At 40.7% G+C, this 21,682-nt stretch overlaps 2 protein-coding genes across 6 annotated transcripts in view; one reads left to right on the forward strand and one right to left on the reverse strand.

The window, feature by feature from the left end:
- The window catches only part of FBXL2 (F-box and leucine-rich repeat protein 2), a 98,798-nt gene extending 90,730 nt beyond the window's left edge, over positions 1-8,068 (forward strand). For 3 of the 5 annotated variants that reach the window (XM_012646867.1, XM_012646870.1, XM_012646866.1), the window contains 2 exons: positions 5,746-5,958; positions 6,690-7,811. In XM_012646867.1, the coding sequence (XP_012502321.1) occupies positions 5,746-5,958; positions 6,690-6,797 (321 nt within the window). In that variant the 3' untranslated portion in view covers positions 6,798-7,811. Of the gene's footprint in view, positions 1-5,745; positions 5,959-6,689 lie in introns of all 5 variants that reach the window. The other 2 variants (XM_012646869.1, XM_012646868.1) reach the window with 2 other exon arrangements.
- Positions 8,069-8,735: 667 nt separating this feature from the next.
- Positions 8,736-21,682, reverse strand: part of UBP1 (upstream binding protein 1 (LBP-1a)) — a 55,227-nt gene continuing 42,280 nt past the window's right edge. Inside the window, 6 exon segments of the mRNA XM_012646886.1 lie at positions 8,736-10,708; positions 13,889-13,940; positions 14,632-14,774; positions 17,119-17,237; positions 17,991-18,081; positions 21,406-21,499. Coding sequence (XP_012502340.1) covers positions 10,671-10,708; positions 13,889-13,940; positions 14,632-14,774; positions 17,119-17,237; positions 17,991-18,081; positions 21,406-21,499 — 537 coding nt within the window. The 3' untranslated portion in view covers positions 8,736-10,670.

Genomic DNA, 21,682 nt, shown 5'->3' on the forward strand with positions numbered 1-21,682 from the left:
TACCATTCAGACTTAAAAAGGAAGAAAATTCTGAGCCATGCTTCAGCATGGATGAGCGTTGAGGACATTATGCTAAGTGAAATAAGCCAGTCACAAAAGGACAAATACTATATGATTCCACTTATATGAGGTATCTAAAGTAGTCAAATTCATAGAAACAAAGTAGAATGGCAACTGCAGGGAATGGGGAAGGGGAAATGGAGAGTTATTTAATGCACATAGGGTTTCAGTTTTGCAAGATGAAAAAGTTCTGGAGATCCACTGCACAATAATATGAGTATACTTAATACTGAAGTGTACACTTTAAAATGGTAAAGACGGTAGCAACAGAAAGATAACAGGAAAATTTCTGAGCACTTGGAAACTAAACAATACGCTTCTAAATAATCCATGGGTCAAAGAGGAAGTCTCAAGGGAAATATTTGAAAACAATAGGTTTGGGTTTTTGTTTTTTTGGTTTTTTTTTTTGAGACAGAGTCTCGCTCTGTTGCCTGGGCTAGAGTGCCGTGGCGTCCTAGCTCACAGCAACCTCAGACTCCTGGGTTCAAGCGAGCGATACTCCTGCCTCAGCCTCCCGAGTAGCTGGGACTACAGGCATGCGCCACCGTACCCAGCTAATTTTTTATATATATATTTTTAGTTGTCCAGATCATTTCTTTCTATTTTTTAGTAGAGATGGGGTCTCGCTCTTGCTCAGGCTGGTCTCGAACTCCTGACCTTGAGCGATCCACCTGCCTCAGCCTCCCAGAGTGCTAGGATTACAGGCTTGAGCCACCGCGCCCGGCCTGTTTTGTTTTTTTTAGGAGCAGGGTCTTGCTCTGTGGCCCAGGGTAGAGTACAGTGGCACAGTCATAACTCACTCCAACCTTCAACTCCTGGGCTCAAGCGATCCTCCCACCGCAGCCTCCCAAAGTGCTGGGATTATAGGCAGGAGCCACTGTGCCCAGCCAAAAATAGGTTTAAGTGAATGAAAATTCAAAATTCTAAAATTTGTGGGATATAGCTAAAGCAATGCTGAGAGGGAAATTTGTGAGACTAAATACATGAAAAAAGAAGTAAAGTCTTAATGAGCTAAGCTCCCATCCCCAAGATACCAAAAAAAGAAGAGCAAAATAAACCCAAAACAAGAAGGAAGGGTATATTAAAGATAATAGTAGAAGTCAATGAAATTGAAGAGAGAAGAATAGAAGGAAATCAATGAAACAAAAAGATGGTTCTTTGGAAACAGACCTCTTGAGAAGACATAAACTGCCAATATCAGGAATGAAACAGGATATTGCCAGACTTGCAAGACATCAAAAAGAAAATACAAGAATACTAGGAAAAACTCTCCAGAAATAAATTTGACAACATAAATGAAATGGACAAACTAACACAACTCACTGAATATAAAGGAGATAATTTGAATAATCCTATAATTGCTAAAGAAATTGACTTTATAACTTTAAGACTCCCAAACAAGAAATGTCTAGATCCAGATGGTTTCACTGGAGAATTCTACCAAAAATTTAAGGAATTAACAACATTCTGCACAAATCTCTTTTAGAAAATAGATTAGAAAACATTTTATAACTCATTTATTTTTGAGGCCAGTAATACCCTGATATCAAAAAGAAAAATCGTACCAAAAAATCAAAACTACAGACTTACATCCCTCATAAATATAGAAGCAAATGTCCTTAACAAAATATTAGCAAGTAGAACTCAGCAATATTTAAAAATAATTATACCATCATGACCAAGGAGGATTTATTCCGGAGACATAAATGTAGTTTAGTGTTTGAAAATTGGTGTAATTCTCCATGCTAACAAGCTAAAGAAGAAAAACTACGTGATCCTATAAAAAAATTTTTGTTTTTGAGACAGAGTCTTGCTCTGTTGCCCAGGCTGGAGTGCAGTAGTGCGGTCATAGCTCACTGTAACCTCCTGGGCCTCCCAAAGCACTGGTGTTATAGGCGCACACCGCCATGCCTGACCTATGATCGTACCAGTTAATTCAGAAAGAAAATTTGACAAAATTCAAAGTTCTAAGTACCAAGAATACAAGAGAAAAATCTGGCTCTCATTTTAAGCCCCCCAGTCACCATGATCCCTCCGTAGGGGTAACAACTATGGCTAACATCTGTGTTCCTAGAGAAATTCTGTGTGCAATGAGAGGTGATTCTGTCTGTCCCTCTCCCCGCCTGCCTTCTTACACACACACCCACACCACATCCACAGAGGCAGAAGACACCTGCTAGTGGCAGTTTAATGCAGTTCCAGGTCCTGCCTTGCTTCACCTGCCCCAGCGCCCAGCTCCCTGTGACTCAGGAATGCGGTGGTGCAAGCTGTGCGCTTCCAGAATGCAGCACCCCTGATTTGTCTGTGGATGTGTAATGCCTAGCAATGGCAAACATGTTTTCTGCAGTCTTCCTTCTTCCTAACACACCTCCCATAAACAGAAATAGAAACAGCCTTACCCCTCTGCCGTCTGCCAGGGGTGACAGTGCACAGCAGGGGGAAAGGCTTTAAGGCCAGCCTGAGCAGTTGTAATTGGCAAGTCTAAACTTCTTTGAGCCGCAGTGTCCTCATTTGTTAAATGGGAAGAATAATACCCACCTTGCAGGGTTGTTCGGAAACAGCGAGTGAGATATATTAAAGACGTATACACAGCCGTGGCCTAAAGCAGACAGCTTCGATTAATGGCTACTTCGTAAGCGTAACATAAAAGGCTTTGTGAAGCACATTGGTGGTAGATTTTCCTACGAATTCAGAACAGGTCAAGGGATTCGCTGATTTTCCTTGAATCAAATTTTTAAATTTATATAAATACTTGCATATGCCAGTAATTTAAGTTTTCCAATTAATGTATCTCTTTGGTCCCATATGCTACAATTAACTTCTTGAATTCTTAATCTTGTATTAAAACAATGAAGAAGTTGGCATTCATACACTGCCTCTATTGTCCTCTTTCCCCAGTCTGTGTGTATCTGTACACACACATAGGTATATGTGAATATATGTAAATAAAATTATATATACACACACACATTTTTTTCTGATTCCATTTTATTGTAATTAATCAAAATTCTATTTCTTGATTTACCAATTTTAAAGAGCCTCCAAAAGAACTATAATGAAGTTTTATGGCTTTATTCATAAGTCAGTTCTAAAAGCTAAAAACTAATGGACAACACTGATTATATAATACTATTTCATGTAGAATCATACGGTGTGAGTGGATTCATGAGAAGAGAAATATATCCCATGTTAAGACAGAGATCAAAGAATCTTTCAAGCATCAAGGTGGGACAGAATTTCTCTCCTCCAGCTTCCCTTCCCTCTATGTTGTACTGAGCTGCCTGTTTCTCATGTCCAGTATCAGTCTCTTGGATTCTTTCTTCATTTTGCAGAAACATGCATCCATCTTCTGTCTCCTGTACCAGAACTTGTCAGGTCCAAACTGAAACATTTCTTTGCCTCAAAGACTGCAGTAGCCTCCCACTTGCCCTCAACTGTGTCTACTTTTGCACTCAATAATTTGGCAGTCAGGGTGGTTTATTTTTTCAATTTTAACTTTTTACTGAAGTAAAATATACATACAGAAAAATGCATTTATCATTGGAGTTCAAATCAATTCATATCCATAAACTGAACATACCCAGATTAAGGATCAACATTACCCTGACCCCAGAAAGCCCTTCTGCTCCCTTCCAAATCGCTAACTACCAGGAGCAGTGACTTCCAACAGCATACATTAGTTTTGCCTGTTTTTGTATTTTATTTAAAATATATGAATGGGTCACTAGGTGATAGGAATTTTTTTTTTTTTTTTCTGAGACAGAGTCTTGCTCTGTTGCCTGGGCTAGAGTGCTGTGGCATCAGCCTAGCTCACAGCAAGGCTCAAACTCTGGGGCTCAAGCTATCCTCCTGCCTCAGCCTCCAGAGTAGCTGGGACTATAGGCATGCACCACCATGCTGGCTAATTTTTTCTATATGTTTAGTTGTCCAGCTAATTTCTTTCTTAGTATAGACGGGGTCTCACTCTTGCTCAGGCTGGTCTTGAACTCCTGACCTTGAGCGATCCTCCTGCCTCGGCCTCCCAGAGTGCGAGGATTGCAGGCGTGAGCCACCACGCCCGGCCATCGGTGATAGGAATTTTTTTAAAAAAATTTAAATATGAATGGAATCACCTGCACTCTGTATCTGGTTTTATCGCTCAGTATCTCAATATTACATTTGTTTGAAATTCATCTGTATTGCACGTAGTTCTATGTTCATTCTCGTTGCTGTATAGAAGGGGTACACTGGGATTTATCCTTTCTCCTATTGAATATTTGAGTAGTTTCCAGTTTGGGGCTATTATACTCAGTATTGCTGTCTTGGTGAGCACATTTATGCATTTCAGTCAAGAATATCTAAATTCCCCCTGCAATATAAGGCAGTTCCAGTTGCTCCACATCCTCACCAACACTTATTTTCCATCTTTTTCATTTTAGCCATTCTACATGATCTTTTTGAAAAACAAACGTAACATTGCAGTCTCCTTAAAACTCTTCCCAATGACCTTAGAATCAAAATGAAATTCTTTTGCATGGCCTACAGAACTCTGTGATCTGGTCCCTACCTCCACAATTCGACCTGCGTCTAGATGCATCCCGTTTCCCACCTAGCATGCAGCTCTTCCTCCCAAACACAGCACTTGCCATTCTCCTCCTGCCACCCTGGGCCTCGCACACAACAAACTCTTTGCTTTCTTTCCTGGGAGTACCTCTAATCCTTCAAATATCAACTCAGTGATCTCTTCTTCAGGTCAAATCCCACTATAATATGCTGTCGGAGCACTTAGCTTCAGTTTAACAGTTTAATTAGTGCTATTTCATTTCTAAACTCTCTAGTCTGGGCTCCACCAGTGCAGAGAAGTGTACTTTACTCACCCTTGCACACACGGCCTAGCACAGAGTTTGAACTCATATATTTGAAGAAACGAATGAATGGGTTGTTAATGTAGTACTTTTTGCCTCTGAAGAGTTTTTATGGTGGGGTGAATCTTACATTTGATATCCATTGGGAGAAACCCTCAGGTCTGAAACTGTTTATTGATATGGAGAATTTAAGAGAATCACAGAAATGTCATTTGGCTATTTATTAACCTGAATTTATTTTCTTCAACTTTTACTGTTGACCTAAGAGAAGCCAGAAATGTCACATCACATTGTTCAAGGTCTATCTGATTGTAACCTTTAAAGATGTTGAGTACATGAGTCACGGCCATTTGTACAGTTTTCTAAATGGACAAGGACATTAGACTCATTGGTTTCACAGGCCTCCCCTCAAATAGAGAATTAGGCAGTAAAACTGCTCAAGGGGGTAAACTCTGAAATTTCCCCTGAAAATTTTATATCCATCTTTACACAATCGGAAAGATGAGAGAAGCCACTTGCCCAGCTGCAGCAAACCCATGACCACAAGGCCTCAAGGCTTTGTGTTTGGTCCTCCCTGCTTGATCAAAGCAGTGTCTTAGCCTGTTTTGTGCTGCTGTAACAGAATGCCAAGATTGGGTAAATTTATAGTGAACAGGAATTTATTTACAGTTCTAGAGGCTGGGAAACCCAAGATCAAGGGGCCAGCATCTGCTGAGGACCTTCTTTGTGTCATCCCATGGTGGAAAGCAGGAGGACAAAGAGGCTGGCTTCCCTGCTTTCTCTAGGCCTTGAGCCTTTCTGCGAGGGTCCTACAAACATCTCCTTTCTGCTCCTGTTCCAGAGCCTGTCCCACTGTGAGCTCATCACAGACGACGGGATCCTGCACCTGAGCAACAGCACCTGTGGCCATGAGCGGCTGCGGGTACTGGAGTTGGACAACTGCCTCCTCATCACTGACGTGGCCCTGGAACACCTAGAGAACTGCCGGGGCCTGGAGCGTCTCGAGCTGTATGACTGCCAGCAGGTTACCCGTGCAGGAATCAAGCGGATGCGGGTAGGTGTGGTGCAGGAGTCCCTCACACCTGGGGTAATTTTAATTTCTCAGCAACAAAGAAATAACATCAAGAATCAACACCCATTTTCTCCATTCTATCCTAAGCCAATAGTTATGCAAACCATCCGGTTACACAAATGTTACCTTAGACTTACTCAAAATTCCCTTGCTTCGACTCCACCCTGTAAGATTCAACTTCAGTGGGTTTGGGGTAAAGGTTCCACAGTCAGGTCATTAGCACCCCTATAAGAAGGCCTCAGTGAAAGGAAAACAATTTAAGGTCATTATCAATAGATGGCAGAACATAGTCTTGGCTAATTTCCATGTAAGAGGGCTTAACTGAATTCGGCTTTCTTTGCCCATATATTTCACCTACATTGTTTTCTTAATTATGCTTTAAATTTAGGCATCTACATTTATACTTCAAAGCAGCCCCATCCAGGGTGCAACAGCTATAGAGAACTTTCACTTGGTTTGCAAATAGGGTTGGTTACTGTTCCTGGGCCAAAATATATCAACTTAGGAGTTTCCATTTGTCTTTAGAAGGTACTGTTAGGGGGTGAGGAGGCGGGTAACAGGAGTAGCTATGGCAGAAATTCTACTTGGACTTTCTGCCTAATATTAAGGTGAAATAGATTCTAAATGGAGGACTATAGCTTTTCTAGGATTATGACAATCCTAAAAACACCAGGTTAAAGATGCCTCCACTTTTTCCTTCTTTATCCTTCCAGGCTCAGCTCCCTCACGTCAAAGTCCATGCCTACTTTGCTCCCGTCACCCCACCAACAGCAGTGGCAGGGAGTGGACAGCGACTGTGCAGGTGCTGTGTCATTCTCTGACAGCAGCTGCCCAGGCCCAGGGGTGACGGGGCATCCCTTCCTCCAGAGAAGACCTGAGTCTTCCAGCCTGCTCCGTCACCCAGATCTGTTGACTCTGCATTGGGAAAGGCATTTACAGGTAAAAGACTTCTGTATGGATTGCAGTAACTCTGGGGGTTTTCACCTTTATTCTGCTGTGATACAATCAAATCGAAGCCTTGTGTCAGTTAACATGTGGCAAGTGGTCTCAGTGCAGCCAAGACCATGCCAGAAACCTGGATTTCAGAGGTGGGTACCTACCTAGGCACAAAAGTCCTACCCTTGGCTTTATCAGCATTCCTCAAACAGACCATCAGTGTTAGCACAAATTGAGCAGAAAAAATAAGCTGTTGATTTTCTACCTGATATTTAAGCCAGTGGCCTACTTTAATTCACAATGATTCCATTTTGATTAGCAGGACTTTTCCACTTTGAAGATTAAATAGCAACTTTTTCAAAGTGACTGTACTGCAAATTCATAATGCCTGATAGTTTTGTATGTAGAGACTTATGTGGAAGGCATGTTAATAGGTTTCCATGACACCAAAGAAAAGAGGACTCCAAACTGGGTGGAGCAGGGTCTTCACCTTTCTGTTTCTGTTAGCTTGTCACATACACCTCCAGGGACCAAAAACTAAACAAAAGCAACTCAGAGTTTATGTTGCCTGATTGGAAATTAGAAGCTCTGGCATATGCTACAAACATAATGCATTTCTGTTAAAGGAAAAAAGCTAATTATGTCCACACCTCTCACAAAATTGGGGGGACCATAAAGAAACAGAATTAAGGCTTAAGTTACCTATAATATAAGCAATTAAAAATAATGAATGGATGCATGTAGAATGGATGTGGTTTTCTTCAAGTTTATTTTAAAATCTTAGAAAGCAGATTATACCAGAACTATTCAAAAATTTTACACACTTAAAATTCAGATCAGTAAAGTGTTGGCACCTTTTAGACTCATAATGTAAAACTGAATAAACCATTGCAATGCTTACAAAATTAAGTCAGAGGGTTTTATTGCTATGATTTTATGGCAGACAAATCCAAGCAAAACCATTTTCTAAATTCAGACCTTTCTAATGTTATCTGGAATCTGATTGAGATGACCTATTTTCTGCTGTGGCTGATTCTTGCTCTGTGTCCACGTTTGTGATCTTTATTGAAGATTAAGAACCTGTCACCACCTTCATTGAGAGCTTGGGTGTTAAATGGTAGCTGACCCTTCCTAGCAACCACTCCCCAAACTGAAGTGAAACAGCAAAAAGAAGATGTTTTCCTATGACCAGCAATACCTCCACTAGATGGACAGTTTCAGAAGCACTTTTAAGGACATTAATGCCTTGGCTGCATTCTAGGACGAGAAAGCAGACACATACATACCCACATAAATTGACTCAGCAAGATTATCAGAATAAGCATTCACGTCCTGATTATCTTATTGCCTTATATTCCAGTACTCCTTGGTCTAAAAATTGTGTGGCTACCATAGCAGTTATTTAAGTATACGTTTATACCACTGTTGGGGGGAGGTGGACTGATACAAGAAGCCATTTAAATATGAATTAGTTTCTACAAAAAAATTATCTCTTGTGAGCCAGGACACAACCTAGCATAGCTACTGGACTCAATGCTTAATGCCCCATGGTCTCATGTATAAAAAAGGAGAACTTCTTATAGGAAAATCAGGCTTGCTTCCTCTTTAAGTGGGAAATAGTTACTGGAATAACCTGTTCTCAAGTCCCATCAGCTTTGAGAAAATAAACTGTGAAGAGGGGAGAACCCAAAAAAACAAACATGGGCCTGACCTCTCATAAAATCTGCACTGGTGTATGCTCAGAGCCTACACAGCGAATTCCTTGTTGACTCTATGACTTGAGGTGACACTAGCAGGAACTGGGATTTTAAATGAAACACACATTTGCAAAACAATTGGAAAACATTTATTATACTGAAATGTGTACATCCTACTATTAAAAAAAACAAAGTAACAAATTTGCTGGTGCCATAATTTATTTAACCTGTTTCACTTGGGACAGACTCATGTTCAATGCCACTCAGTGTAATTTCAAGTTTGATGAGCTAAGTATTTTTATCCCACTTTAAAACCTGACAAGGAATTCAAAATAGCACACAGCATTAAATGACATTTATTGTTCCATAAATCTTGAGACCAAAAAGGGAATGCTAAATAGACAAGCAAAACTCTAAAAGAAGAAGAGATGAGCTCACTTCTTTCCCAAGTGACTGGTATGGAAAACATGTGGTCACATAAAGCAAAGGGAAAGGACAGAAAGGAAAGCTCTCCTCCTACAGCGTCTATAGGAGTTGTATTTTCAACCATAGATAAAAATATTGAGACCGTGCTTCTTTGTAGCAAATAACCCTTTATGATTAAAACATAAAATGTCAAAGCTTTTACCCACTGCAGTAGTTTGTCTATTCATTCGTATTTCTGCCTGAACAAACATGAGGATCAGATGGTACATTCAAAGTCAAAACACTTGGGTAAATGGACAGAGATGCTATAATTAAAATGGAATAGAAGCTTAAAAATTTTTTTATCTGCTACACCACAGGCCTCAAAAATGCTTGCTGATGAACTGTGGGAAGGTTCTGGGTGAAGGGAGTAGATAAAAGTAATAGGAGAAAAATGAGAAAATAGTGGATTCCCTTTGAAAAGTATGCTAGCAGACAAGCATTTGGTTTTATTAAAGAGGCACTCTTTATAGGAAAAAGCTATTATGTGGTGTATAAAAAGCCCCTAAATAATCATCAGAATATTTATCCATGATTGTACTAAAGCTCAATATTTGAGGAACGGCTTAAGGGATTTGCATGGTACATTTTAGTGTTTGATTTATGACATATCTAGTGTTTCCATGAAAAATTTCATCTTGTTCATGATAAAGATCCCCTAACACCAAAGTCAGACGCTATCATCAACAATACTTTTTTCCAATGTCTGGGGTAGGGCTTTAAAAATGTTTAAGAACAAAATGGTGTTGGGGGTAGTAAGTCAGATGAAGAGAGGGAAGAAAATGAGAAAGAAAATCGTAAGTGTTTAAAAGGCAAGGAAGCTTCAAAAAATGAAAACCAGAAACTAAAATGCTAAAATGGAAGCAGAAGCAAAAAAGTTTTTCAATTCATCTGTGACAAAGCAAAAACACAAAGTCTTTGTACCTATTAGGATTTACACTGATCCTCTCACCAAGGTACTCCTGATAAATGCAGTTTGCTTCAAAAGCCCATCATACTGGCTTGGATGTTCTCCGATCTGGCATGATCACATCAGACGTACACCCTCACACATGATTTCTTCCGATAAGGCGCTGAGCCTCTTACCTGACCACCAATTGCCACACGAGCACAACACACCTCTCCGCAGACAGATTCCACGCTGGCTCCACAACAGCACTGTCCCCTCATTTCCTCCCTAGGTCAGCTAAGGTTCAGGCAATAAAAGCCAAACTGGCACAGAAAGGTAAATGCCCACAGTAAGTTTTTACATTCATTTCCAAACCGCATACAGTGTAAAAAGACAGCAAAGGCTGCTTCTAGGAACTGTATCTACTGGCCTCTGCCAGAGAAGCAGGCAGCTACGCCTGCACCGTGGCCTCCAGAGCTGGATGCACACTGTCCCGATGTGCTCACTCTCACGGGGATGCTTGGCTATGGCAGTGACAGTGAGGAGATTCACCTCTCATACAGCTCATTAGAAAGGTCATCTTGTGTTTTCAATATGAAACATTTCATATGGTAAAATCCAATCCCAAGACTTCTTGGATTCAGTCTTCACACACTTTTAAGCGTGACTTTATTTGGTACTGAATATAGTTCAGTCTACATAAGACATCACTTCAAAATTATGTGGATACCATCACCATTTTCAGCTGCAGAAAAAGGAAAGAAATTATTTTTTTTAACCAGATTTAGGAAAACAAGACTACTAAATTGAAAACTCCCTGAAAATCTACAACTCCCTGCTCCAATCCAGGTTACCTTTAAATAATTCTAGACAAAAAAGCACATTGATTTGCTGTAGCTCTTCTTCCGTAAGACAACTTCATGCACACATTTCCTTTTTAGACATTCTGCTTTTTCATGCCTGCCCATATTCCTATCAACACCCCTGCTCCCACCCACACCACTTGCCAGTTCTCAGGGGTCGAGAGGAAGGGGGGCTGTCTATTAAGACAAAAAGCAAAAGTGCTGTACACAAGGGGAGTAAAACCTAAAGGTAGAACAGATGAAAATACTATGCGAGGGCAGAGGACAGCGTCAACATATACAAAATATACAAATAAATGGAGGGTGTAAATGTATACATCCATCTTTTCTCAAAATTTTTTTGAACTCCTCAGGTAGATTTGAAACATTTTAAAAATATCACAACTTTTGGGCTGGGCACGGTGGCAAACACCTATAATCCCAGTACTTTGGGAGGCTGAGGTTGGAAGATCACTTGAGGCCAAGAGTTCAAGGCCAGCTGGGGCAACATAGTGAGACCTTGTCTCTACAAAAAATTGGGCCTGTAGTCCCAGCTACTTGGGAGGCTGAGGCAGGAGTATTGCTGGAGCCCAGGGGTTCAAGATTACAGTGAGCTGCGTTCACACCATTCCACTCTAGGCCTAGTGACAGACCAAGACCCTGTCTCAAAAAAAAAAGTCTACTTTTGCCTGATGGCCTAGTATTTCTCTGTAAATGGTTAGAAGCAGCCCAGGAATACATAAAGAAAGAAATGAATTTTTTCATAAGGACAAAGTTTGAAAAACAGTAAACAGAGTCTGGAAGGGAAATCCTATGACATCTGGCACCACACCGGAAGTCTCCACTGGTTTCAAAGAACACAACTATACAATTGGAGTATGCATCTTCTTTTACACACAATGTGAGTTTTATAGGGCATAAAAACTGTGCTGCTGTGAGAACAAAAGATTGAGCAGAAGGGTACTAAGTTAAAGATGTCTCTGACAGTGAAAGACAGAGTGAACCAATTCCGTTAAAACTCAGACTTGCAGGTAAACTGATGGCATATACAACACATCAGGTACAAAGGAAAATCATAATTTCAGCAGTCTAGGGCCACTCCTTTCTAGAGTGACTTACAGGAAAGAGCACATAACATCTTCTAGGGGCGGCTTCTGTGCTAAGATTGTTTGGATTTACTTATTTTTTTTTTTTTGAGATAGAGTCTCACTGTGTTGCCCAGGATAGAGTGCCGTGGCATTATCCTAGCTCACAGCAACCTCAAACTCCTGGGCTCAAGCCATCCTCCTGCCTCAGCCTCCCGAGTAGCTGGGACTACAGGCATGCGCCACCATGCCCGGCTAATTTTTTCTATATATATTTAGTTGTCCAATTAATTTCTTTCTAATTTTAGTAGAGACGGGGTCTCGCTCTTGCTCAGGCTGGTTTCGAACTCCTGAGCTCAAACAATCCGCCCGCCTCGGCCTCCCAGAGAGCTAGGATTACAGGCGTGAGCCACCATGCCTGGCCCGATTGTTTGGATTTTAACCCATCTGACTTTTAAAACTGTCTATGAATGTATGATCTTGTCTCAAATAATTCTGCTTTTAAAAATCCCTCCTTTAATGGTTAGAACTCAACTGAACCTGCTCCAGGCCCTCTTTCCACATTCTTTCCTTGGATGACCTCAACAACTTCTATGCTTTGAAGTCACTGCTGATTTGCTGAAGGCTTCCAAATTTACATCTCAAGCCCAGGCCTCCTTTCTGAGCCCCAGACTGGCTTTTTTTTTTGAGATAGAGTCTCACTCTGTTGCCCGGTAGAGTGCTATGGCATCAGCTTAGCTCACAGCAACCTCGAACTCATGGGCTCAAGCGATCTTCCTTCCTCAGCCTCCCGAGTAGCTGGGACTACAGGTATGCACCACCATGCCCGGCTAATTTTTTATATTTTTAGTTGCCTGGCTAATTTCTTTCTATTTTTAGTAGAGATGGGGTCTTGCTCTTGCTCAGGCTGGCCTCAAACTCCTGAGCTCAAGCAATCCTCCTGCCTCGGCCTCCCAAAGTGCTAGGATTACAAGCGTGAGCCACCACACCCAGACCAGACTGTTTAATTAACTGCCTACTTGACATTTCTACATATCCAAAATGAAACTGCTGGTTGCTTTACCTCAACCTTACTTACCTCTGTAACGAGACTATCATCTGCCCAGTCGTTCTCCATGGAAAATCCAGGAGTCACAACTATTCCTTCCTCAAATGTGCAGCCCACTGAGGCCCTGTCTATAAATATATAAGGTACCATCACCTCTCACCTGGATGCTATCTCCTGCCTCCACTTTTGCTACCTTCTCATCTGTCTACACAAAGTTGTAAGAGTAGAAGAAAAATCTAATCATATTACAGCTCCTTTGTTTAAACAACTTCACTGACTTGACTTGCCAATGCATTATAAATAAAATCCAAACTACCATCCTCACCAGGCATGCCAGATCCTGTCTCCCACTGTGACCCCACCTTGCTCTGCTCACCCTTGCACACTGCATAGCAGCTGCATGGCCCCCTGCCAGGATTTCAAAGAAGCCAGGAGCCTTCCTTTGCATGTAGACCCACAATGCCTTGGGGCACTGTTCCTATGGCCCACTCCTTCTCACTCCTCAAGTCTCAGGACTGACACTTCCTTAGAGAAGCCTGGCCTGTTAGCTTCATATTCCCCAACCGAGATCCCCCTTATACATAATTACCCCACACTTTCTTGGCACTTAAAATATTGGTAATTTTGTGTATCTACTGGCCAATTTTGGTTTGCTTTCCCCAGTACAGTGGGAGTTCCATGGATTCTGTTTTCTTCAAGATCCACTGAACACCACAAGCAAAGTGCTCAGTAAGACACTGGCTGAATGAATTGAGATGTCTTTTCCAGTCACCTAAAGACTCCCTTTCCTTATTTACTAATTTCTGTTACAACCACTGGAAATATTCAATTCATTTTGCAAACTCTTCTTAAAATGAATAAGAAGAGTAAACACAAGAGGGCTACTAATTAGAGGCACACACTATCTTTCATGATTTCAGCATTTTAAGACACACACACATGCAAAGTACCTTTTACTGTGGAGAATAAAAAGCAACTCTCGTCTTGAAAGTTCTGAACCATCTAGAAGGATAAAGCAAATGTGTAAGTATAATTAAGCTCCAACTGTCTTAAATGACTAGAAATGATTAAAAATTATAAAGGAAAATGTCAATTTATATATTCTTCAATGGCCAAAACGAAGGCAGTGAGTAGTAGTCAAAGTGTACACATGCTGCACTGCCTTCTGCTAACTGCCTACCCGCGATGGGCCCTGAGCGATCTGCTCAGCCTCCTGTGTGATCCATGGGGGAGCATTTCCTGCCAGGTCCTGTGAATAATGACTAGTAAAAATTGTATAAAGTGTTCTTCGATTATTACTTGCTTGTCACCAAACACTGAGAGGAAAATTTATTTCTAAACTATGTTTTCTACAGTTAGTCATCAAACAACAGAAGGAAAACACATCCAATGCCTCACTTCATAAAAAGGGCCAAAGTCCACTACTAACCCTAGAGCCCCAATGAGTGTCTGAATTCAAAAGCGTGGTGCCGGGAGGCTGGGCCAGTTTTCCTTGACTTGTATTCCTTATTATCACTAGGATGCCTGAAACTCTTGGTTGTAAATTCTTACAAATTTTGATTCCCAACTCTTTGAAAATGATTCTCGTATTTGCAAAAGGGGTCACAATTCTTCTACAGTTCTAGAATGATACGTATAAAAGTAAACACCAGTGTGAAAGGGAAGAGCAAATGAGCATGCTTATTTGATTTACCTGATCACTAACAAGAATGTGAATACCAGTGGGACCCTGTCTGTAAACCTGGTTAATTTGGTGGAAAGGAATATTAAACACCAACGCAAGTTTTCGAGCAACTTCTGAGGCAATCATTTCTTCCAAGTAGATTGCATGATAAACTGAAATTTAAAAAAAAGACAGCATTTTAACAGCAATCTTTGATCTGTTTTCCACTTAATTTAAAGGAAGATCACGCCTTTCAAAGTACCAAAAAATAAAATAAAATAATTAGGAATAAACTAACATTTCTTTCCCCCTCTTACTACCTTAAAATCTCCAACTACTCATCTGAAATGTAAAAATACATTATTTATATTCACACATGTAATTTAATAAACATTAACTGTAATCCCTGTACAAAAAGGATTTAAGGTTTTGATTTTCTTTATATTTTCTGCAATGAATATGGAGTCTCATGTATTCAAAATTTAAAAACAGGAACTGGCTGTAAATGGGCATGGGGATCTGCTTAGGGTAATGGGACTCAAACTGGATTGTGGCAATAGCTGCAAAGCTGTCAATTTACTAAAATATCATTGCATTATATACTTAGAATGGGAGGATTTTATGGTATATAAATTATACCTGAAGAAAGCTGTTTTAAAAAATAATATGTATTTCTAGCAATATATACAAAGAACCCAGAAAGGGTCATAGTTTTTGATCTAGTAATTCTACTGGGAATTTATCCTAAGGAATAAAAGCTATCTCTACACATCTCACACACACAATTTAAAATAACATAAAAAAGATACTATATGAAAAGTTAAAAACGTAAACATCAGAGCCTGATTCTTCTTTACAGAAAGTCCCAGCCACATTCCATCCAGTGTTCTGCATTTCTGCTGCATATAACTTAGCAGCAAATGTCTGCACAGCGCACATCTGTAGTGAGTGAGTCTTAGTCTCGCAGATCCTGCTCAGTACTGATTCAATCCAGGATCAGGAGTATCACTGCCGAGAACTTTGCTTCCTCCAACAAGGGGTTTTAAAAATTATTGTGTGTGGGTTTATGAGTATAGAAATCTTAGCTAATTTTATACTATGAAAAGCTTAGAATTTGGAACTAAAATTAGGGTAAGACTGTAGACAAGATCTAGAACAGGGGGTCACCAAACCACAGCTTTGTATGGGTCAGTTCCTGCCCTTCACGTGTTCTTTTTAATGAAGTTTTACTGGAACGTGGCCATCCCTTATCATTTATGTATTGTCGATGGCCATTTTTGCACTACAGTGGCAGAGTTGAATGTGCAAGAGACCCTGTGGTCCGAAGTGTTGGAAATATTTACTACCTGGCTTTTTATGGAACAAGTCTGCTGACCTATGATCTAGGATTAAGGTCTGCTGTATTTCCCCCACATAACTCCACAAACACTTGTATTTGAGGATGCACCTTCCAAAATATCACAATCTTGACCACGTATAAATGATATATGTAAGATTTCAATGATACATGGACCGCTCCTTTAAATTTTTATCCTCTAAGACTAAGAATTTGTATCATTAGTCCTAAAATTCACAGCTCTTGAAGTCAAGATGACACTAAATAGAAAAGCTCACGATATTGATGCTTTCCTTTCCAATTTTTCATTTAAAGTCAAACCCCAAAGCATTTTTCAGAACTTCACCTATTATTAGGGCAAATAACTGTCTCTTTGAATTCCATAACACATCTTCCTCTGAAAAGATCTGTGTTGCATTCATTCTGTTTCAGATGTAGGAGAAGGAAATATTACTATATACCCATGTTACAAATGAGAAAATATATGCTTTTGTAAAATGTTCACCTTTTTTATGGGCTATATGGGGAGGGGGGCGGCAGGATTTTTATCTCTACTCTAATCCAGCACTACACTGTACAATTAAGAAAATCCCTCAGGATGAAAAGCCCTCCCAATATTCAGATGGAAAATAACGCAGAGTGTATTTACAATGACACAAGGACACAGCACCAGACTCACCATGCACAAAGTAAACAGTGCTGGCCCAACCCTTGTCTGAGACAAGTCCACACACTTGGGGCTATTACACAGATGTATCTTTGTACATACGTAGTATTTTAAGAGTTTCCCGTGCCCAGTCAGTAGAATGCGGGGGGGGGGGGGGGGGGGGAAGAACCATCCTGCTTTCTTGTTAAGCCATCAATGTTACATTTATCATTTCAGTAAATCTGAGATTAAAAATAAAAAATGCCAGCAAAATCTCAAAAGTGTTCAAGCTAGTTTCTCACTTTATAGGTATTTCTGGCAGAAAGGGCCAAATAAAAAAGAAATCCATGGTGTGGCTGAAATAACTGAGGAAGGATGCTCGTTTCCTCTTCTCCCATGGACTTGGCCCTAGAGCTGCTGCCTCTCACTGCTGTCGCGGCTCCCATACCGGCAACTCGGCAGTCCCAATATGGCAAGAGTTCTCCAAGCCCCGCTCAAGTGCTGCCTGTTTGTGTCTTACGGTATCAATACTCACCATAGGGTGTCCCACCACCACTCTCGCCTCCACTGCCCACAGCTTGCTGCTGCCCCTGCAGCGCTGTGTTGTTTGGCTGTTCCCGGCAAACGTAGATGGTTAAACGGGGCCTAACCGACCTGCAATCAGAAGACGCCACAGATGAGCCCAGGAGAGAAAGCTGCCTTGCCTTACTGCATGTACAAATGTCAACTACAGGAATCTAAGTTCTATTCCCTTAGGAGAACTTTATGATGTTATTTCATTACACGAAATAATTTACTAATAAAAATATAAAAACCACACACCTCACACCAACTATCACAGGTGGTCTAACATGATGATCCAGACTCTAAACCATTGAGATGGTCTGTCAGATGCTGGTAGATTTAAGTTTCAAGATTAAGTCAGCAATTTACAATCAGTAAGATTCAATTTTAATGGAATTCTCACACCACAAGAACAAAAATAGCAATGATAGTAAATGGATCTTAAAAGCCAGCACATTACAGTTCTATCATTTTAATTTACAATTAGTTTACATTTTTAATAACTTTAGTGATAGTCATGACCTTGAAAACCATAGATTCTGTATAGCTCACCTAAATTAGAAGTTTTGTTTTCTTGGCAACAAACCCAGTCGTCTTCAAGAAATCAGTACTGCCCATGTGCATTTCTACCAGTCTTACAGTCTACCTCTGCCCTCAGTGCCTGCATCATATCTGGGCCTGCCCTGAAGGTGTACACAAAAGTCTTCTTGTGAGCATGATACTGCCAATGCTCGACGGCACACACAGGCACACGCCAACCTAGCGTGCAAACACAGTGCCCAAATTCCCCACGTGAAGAACGGTACATTCTTATTTCAAGCAAAACAGTTCACAGTATTTTACCTTGACTTCAGTGAATTATAGAGCCGAATTCCATCGGCTGCACCACAAATTTGAACTAAATCCTCCTTTGTCAGTTTTAGTAAGTCGGCACCTGGAGAACAGCAAAGAGATTCTTTTCAAATAAATGGAAAAGGAACAAACAGAACTGGTTGCTTTACAGGTGACTGTCTTCACTCAGTGAAATGTCCTTTAAGACAATCACAGGTATCCTGAATATACACATAAACATGAACGACACAAGACAAGACATATACAGCTGTCCCTCTGGGCCAGAGAAAGTGCTGGCTTTTCCATGTCCTGTATCACAAAGGAGCTGAGAAGCCCAGAGGCTGGCAAATCAAATCAATGAGCAGGACCCACAGGACCATCTGTTCCCAATACAGATTTCACTCCCTACCTTACTGAGTGGCTGGGGTGTGGCTATGTGGGGAAACATGACCCTGACCCCAGATAATAAACCTTGAGATCACCTAGACCAATCAATCTTTTATTTTGCCAAAGATGAAATGGAAGTCCAGAGTTCTGGGGACTTGCCCAACATCTAACAATGAATTGAGAGCAGAGCTAGGACTAGGCCTCTTTATATGGAGACATGCAATGGAAAGTCAAAAATTCTATAATGTAACAACTCTCACAGCATAGATACCATGTCGTTTACAAGTGTAAATGTCCGTCTAATCAGGTTTCCTATGACACCACCTGGAGAAGCACTGCTTGATACCTTTTAAAATTCCATCTAAACACTTCCTTAGCTTACTGTGTTTATACTTAAGGTATATAAAAACCATACCCAAGTACATTCATACCATGAGGCACTACTCAGTATTTCAAGCGTAAAGGACTTAGTTGCTAGGATTTGCTTTGAAGTACCACAGAAAGGCAGGAGAGGTAGAAGAAAGCCTGACCAAAGGCTGGTAATTTCTGAAGCCGGGGTACTGGTTATATAGGAGTTCATCAGTCTCCTCTACTTTTTATGTCTGAATGTGTCTATAATCTTCTGTTTTATCCTTTCACTAACAGGATACAGTTTATTGGGGGAATCAAGATGCCCTTTGGGATGAAGCCATGACTTCCATATGATAAATATCCATTTACATATGTAAGAAGATAATGGAGTTATCTTTCTGTTTTTAAGGGCTTGAATGTGAGAGCCTAATAAATTTCTGGTTTGTAAAAGAAATAAAGATCAGAGAAGCGGCCCGGCGTGGTGGCTCACGCCTGTAATCCTAGCACTCTGGGAGGCCGAGGTGGGCGGATTGTTTGAGCTCAGGAGTTCGAAACCAGCCTGAGCAAGAGCGAGACCCCGTCTCTACTAAAAATAGAAAGAAATTAATCAGACAACTAAAAATATATACAAAAAATTAGCTGGGCATGGTGGCGCATGCCTGTAGTCCCAGCTACTTGGGAGGCTGAGGCAGGAGGATCGCTTGAGCCCAGGAGTTTGAGGTTGCTGTGAGCTAGGCTGACACCACGGCACTCACTCTAGCCCGGGCAACAAAGCAGGACTCTGTCTCAAAAAAAAAAAAAAAAGAAAGAAAGAAAGACCAGAGAAGCACATTTCCCAGGAGACATGAGATTTGATGGAGTTGTTTTATGGAGTCAGGTAATCAGCTCTCTCTTGTCTCTCTACTGCCTACTATATGCACCTCACAGTTGTGACCAGAGATGTGTGCGTGTGCACGCACACCTTAACTCAGATAACTGCATGCGCCACCCTTCCTGAAATGGGAATGCCCAACATGCTCAGAGCAGTAAGCCTCACTCTCCTCACCATTCTACTATCAGTGCTGTGACTCAGATGACATGCCGAAGGGGTCCCATAGCCAGCTCCCCATTCACCTTCTTAGAGGAAGCACCCAGGGTAAGGAAAGGGCAGGAGGCCAAGCCATGTGACGACTTGAGCAGTGAACGGAGCTTAGAACTCTCTAGACAGAAACATGTATCTGCCTAATATAATAGGCGTAACCTGGGGTCCCCCTACGTTCCAGCTGCGGAGCTTTTTCTATGTGTTATGCTTTTCATCTGCTTTCCTTACAAGGGTGCAAGACACCTCCCCACTCTGAAATCTTACAGTTTCTAGTTTTTCACACATAAAAGGCTTTACTTAATCATATAAAAATGTGGATACCAGCTAGCAAATGACTTCCATCTGGCGTGTTAATTTTAAAGAGACAAAGAGCTACACGTGGAATAGACATTGCACAAACATTACAATAAATGGCATAATAGGAAACCATATTCTTTGTGAAATGAAGCTTTCCTTTAGGCTGAGCATGTGCACACATACATTATGTCCTCTTAAAGGGATCAAGCTACGTTTTCATGGCCCCATACCACTGCAGGCGTAGGGAAGCTAAGTGCCACTTTACTGTGATCCGGCACTTCTCAGGATGTTTGGCCAGGAAAGGTTAGCAGGTGTTCTATCGGAAAAGGGTCCCAGGGCCAACCAAGCATGTCTGAGCAATGCTGCCCCTGCCCCACCTGGCATATCTATTACTGTCCCACTAAACAGGTTTCCTATAGCCCCACCTGGAGAAGCACTGTTTAGTACCTTTTAAAATTCCATCTAAACACTCCCTTAGCTCACTAGGCAAAAATAAAAACTTATGTATATAAAAAACATACCCAAGTACATTAATACCATGAAATACTATTCAACAATAAAAAGGATTAAATTACCAATACACTTGACAAATTAAGTGGTCATTATGTTGAGTGAAAAAGGCCAATCTCAAAAGGTTATATACTGTATGATTCCATCGGTATAATAGCCTCGAAGTGACAAAATCATAGAGATAGAATACAGTTTAGTGGTTGCCAGGGATTAGGGATGGTAAGGGTTTCAAAAGGTGCGGGTGTGACTCTAAAAAAGGGAGCAGGAGGGAGATGATCCTTGTGGTGATGGCATAATTCTGTATCTTAACTTGGTGGTGGTTACACTACTCTATACATGTGATAAAATGACACAGAACTACGTACACACATTATACCAATGTCAGTGTCCTGGCTTTGATATTGTACTATAATCATGTGAGAAACTGAGTGAAGAAACACTGGAACATCTCTATACTATCTTTGTAACTTATTGTAAAACAAAAATCATTTCAAAATAAAGTTAAAATGACAAAATTACTGAACAGAACTATATATACATATACACAAATTAGTACACATAAGTCTGATACAACTGTAGATTGTACCAATGTGACTTTCCTAGCTATAATAGTGTGTAACAGGTATGCAAGATATTACTATTAGGGGAAAATGGGTGACCGATACACAGAACTTCCCTGTACATTTTTTTTTGGCAACTTCATATGTCTCTATAATTATGTCAGAATTAAAAGGTTAATAAAAGCACAGAAGCAAACAATAAACAAAACACTCTTGCACATGCATGCACATATACACATACCTGAAAAATTAGAAAACAGTCTTGTGTAGGAAGAGAATCTGTTTTTGAGCAACCACTGCTGTGTTTCCTGGATCGTGGCTGAAGGCTGGATTTGCTGTTAAAGAAAATAAACATAGAAGACGCCATTAAAACTTATAAAAATAACCCAACACTGGCATGTTATGAGGAACATTTAAACAAAACACAGAAAGCCTCAGAGTTTGAAGTAAAAAACACCCAGGAAGAGCCGAAGTCTAACTACTTGACAACCCAAATAGTAACTCAAGACCTCGTCAGA

Source organism: Propithecus coquereli, unplaced genomic scaffold (assembly GCF_000956105.1).
Source record: "Propithecus coquereli isolate 6110/MARCELLA unplaced genomic scaffold, Pcoq_1.0 Scaffold251, whole genome shotgun sequence".
NCBI lineage: Eukaryota > Metazoa > Chordata > Mammalia > Primates > Indriidae > Propithecus > Propithecus coquereli.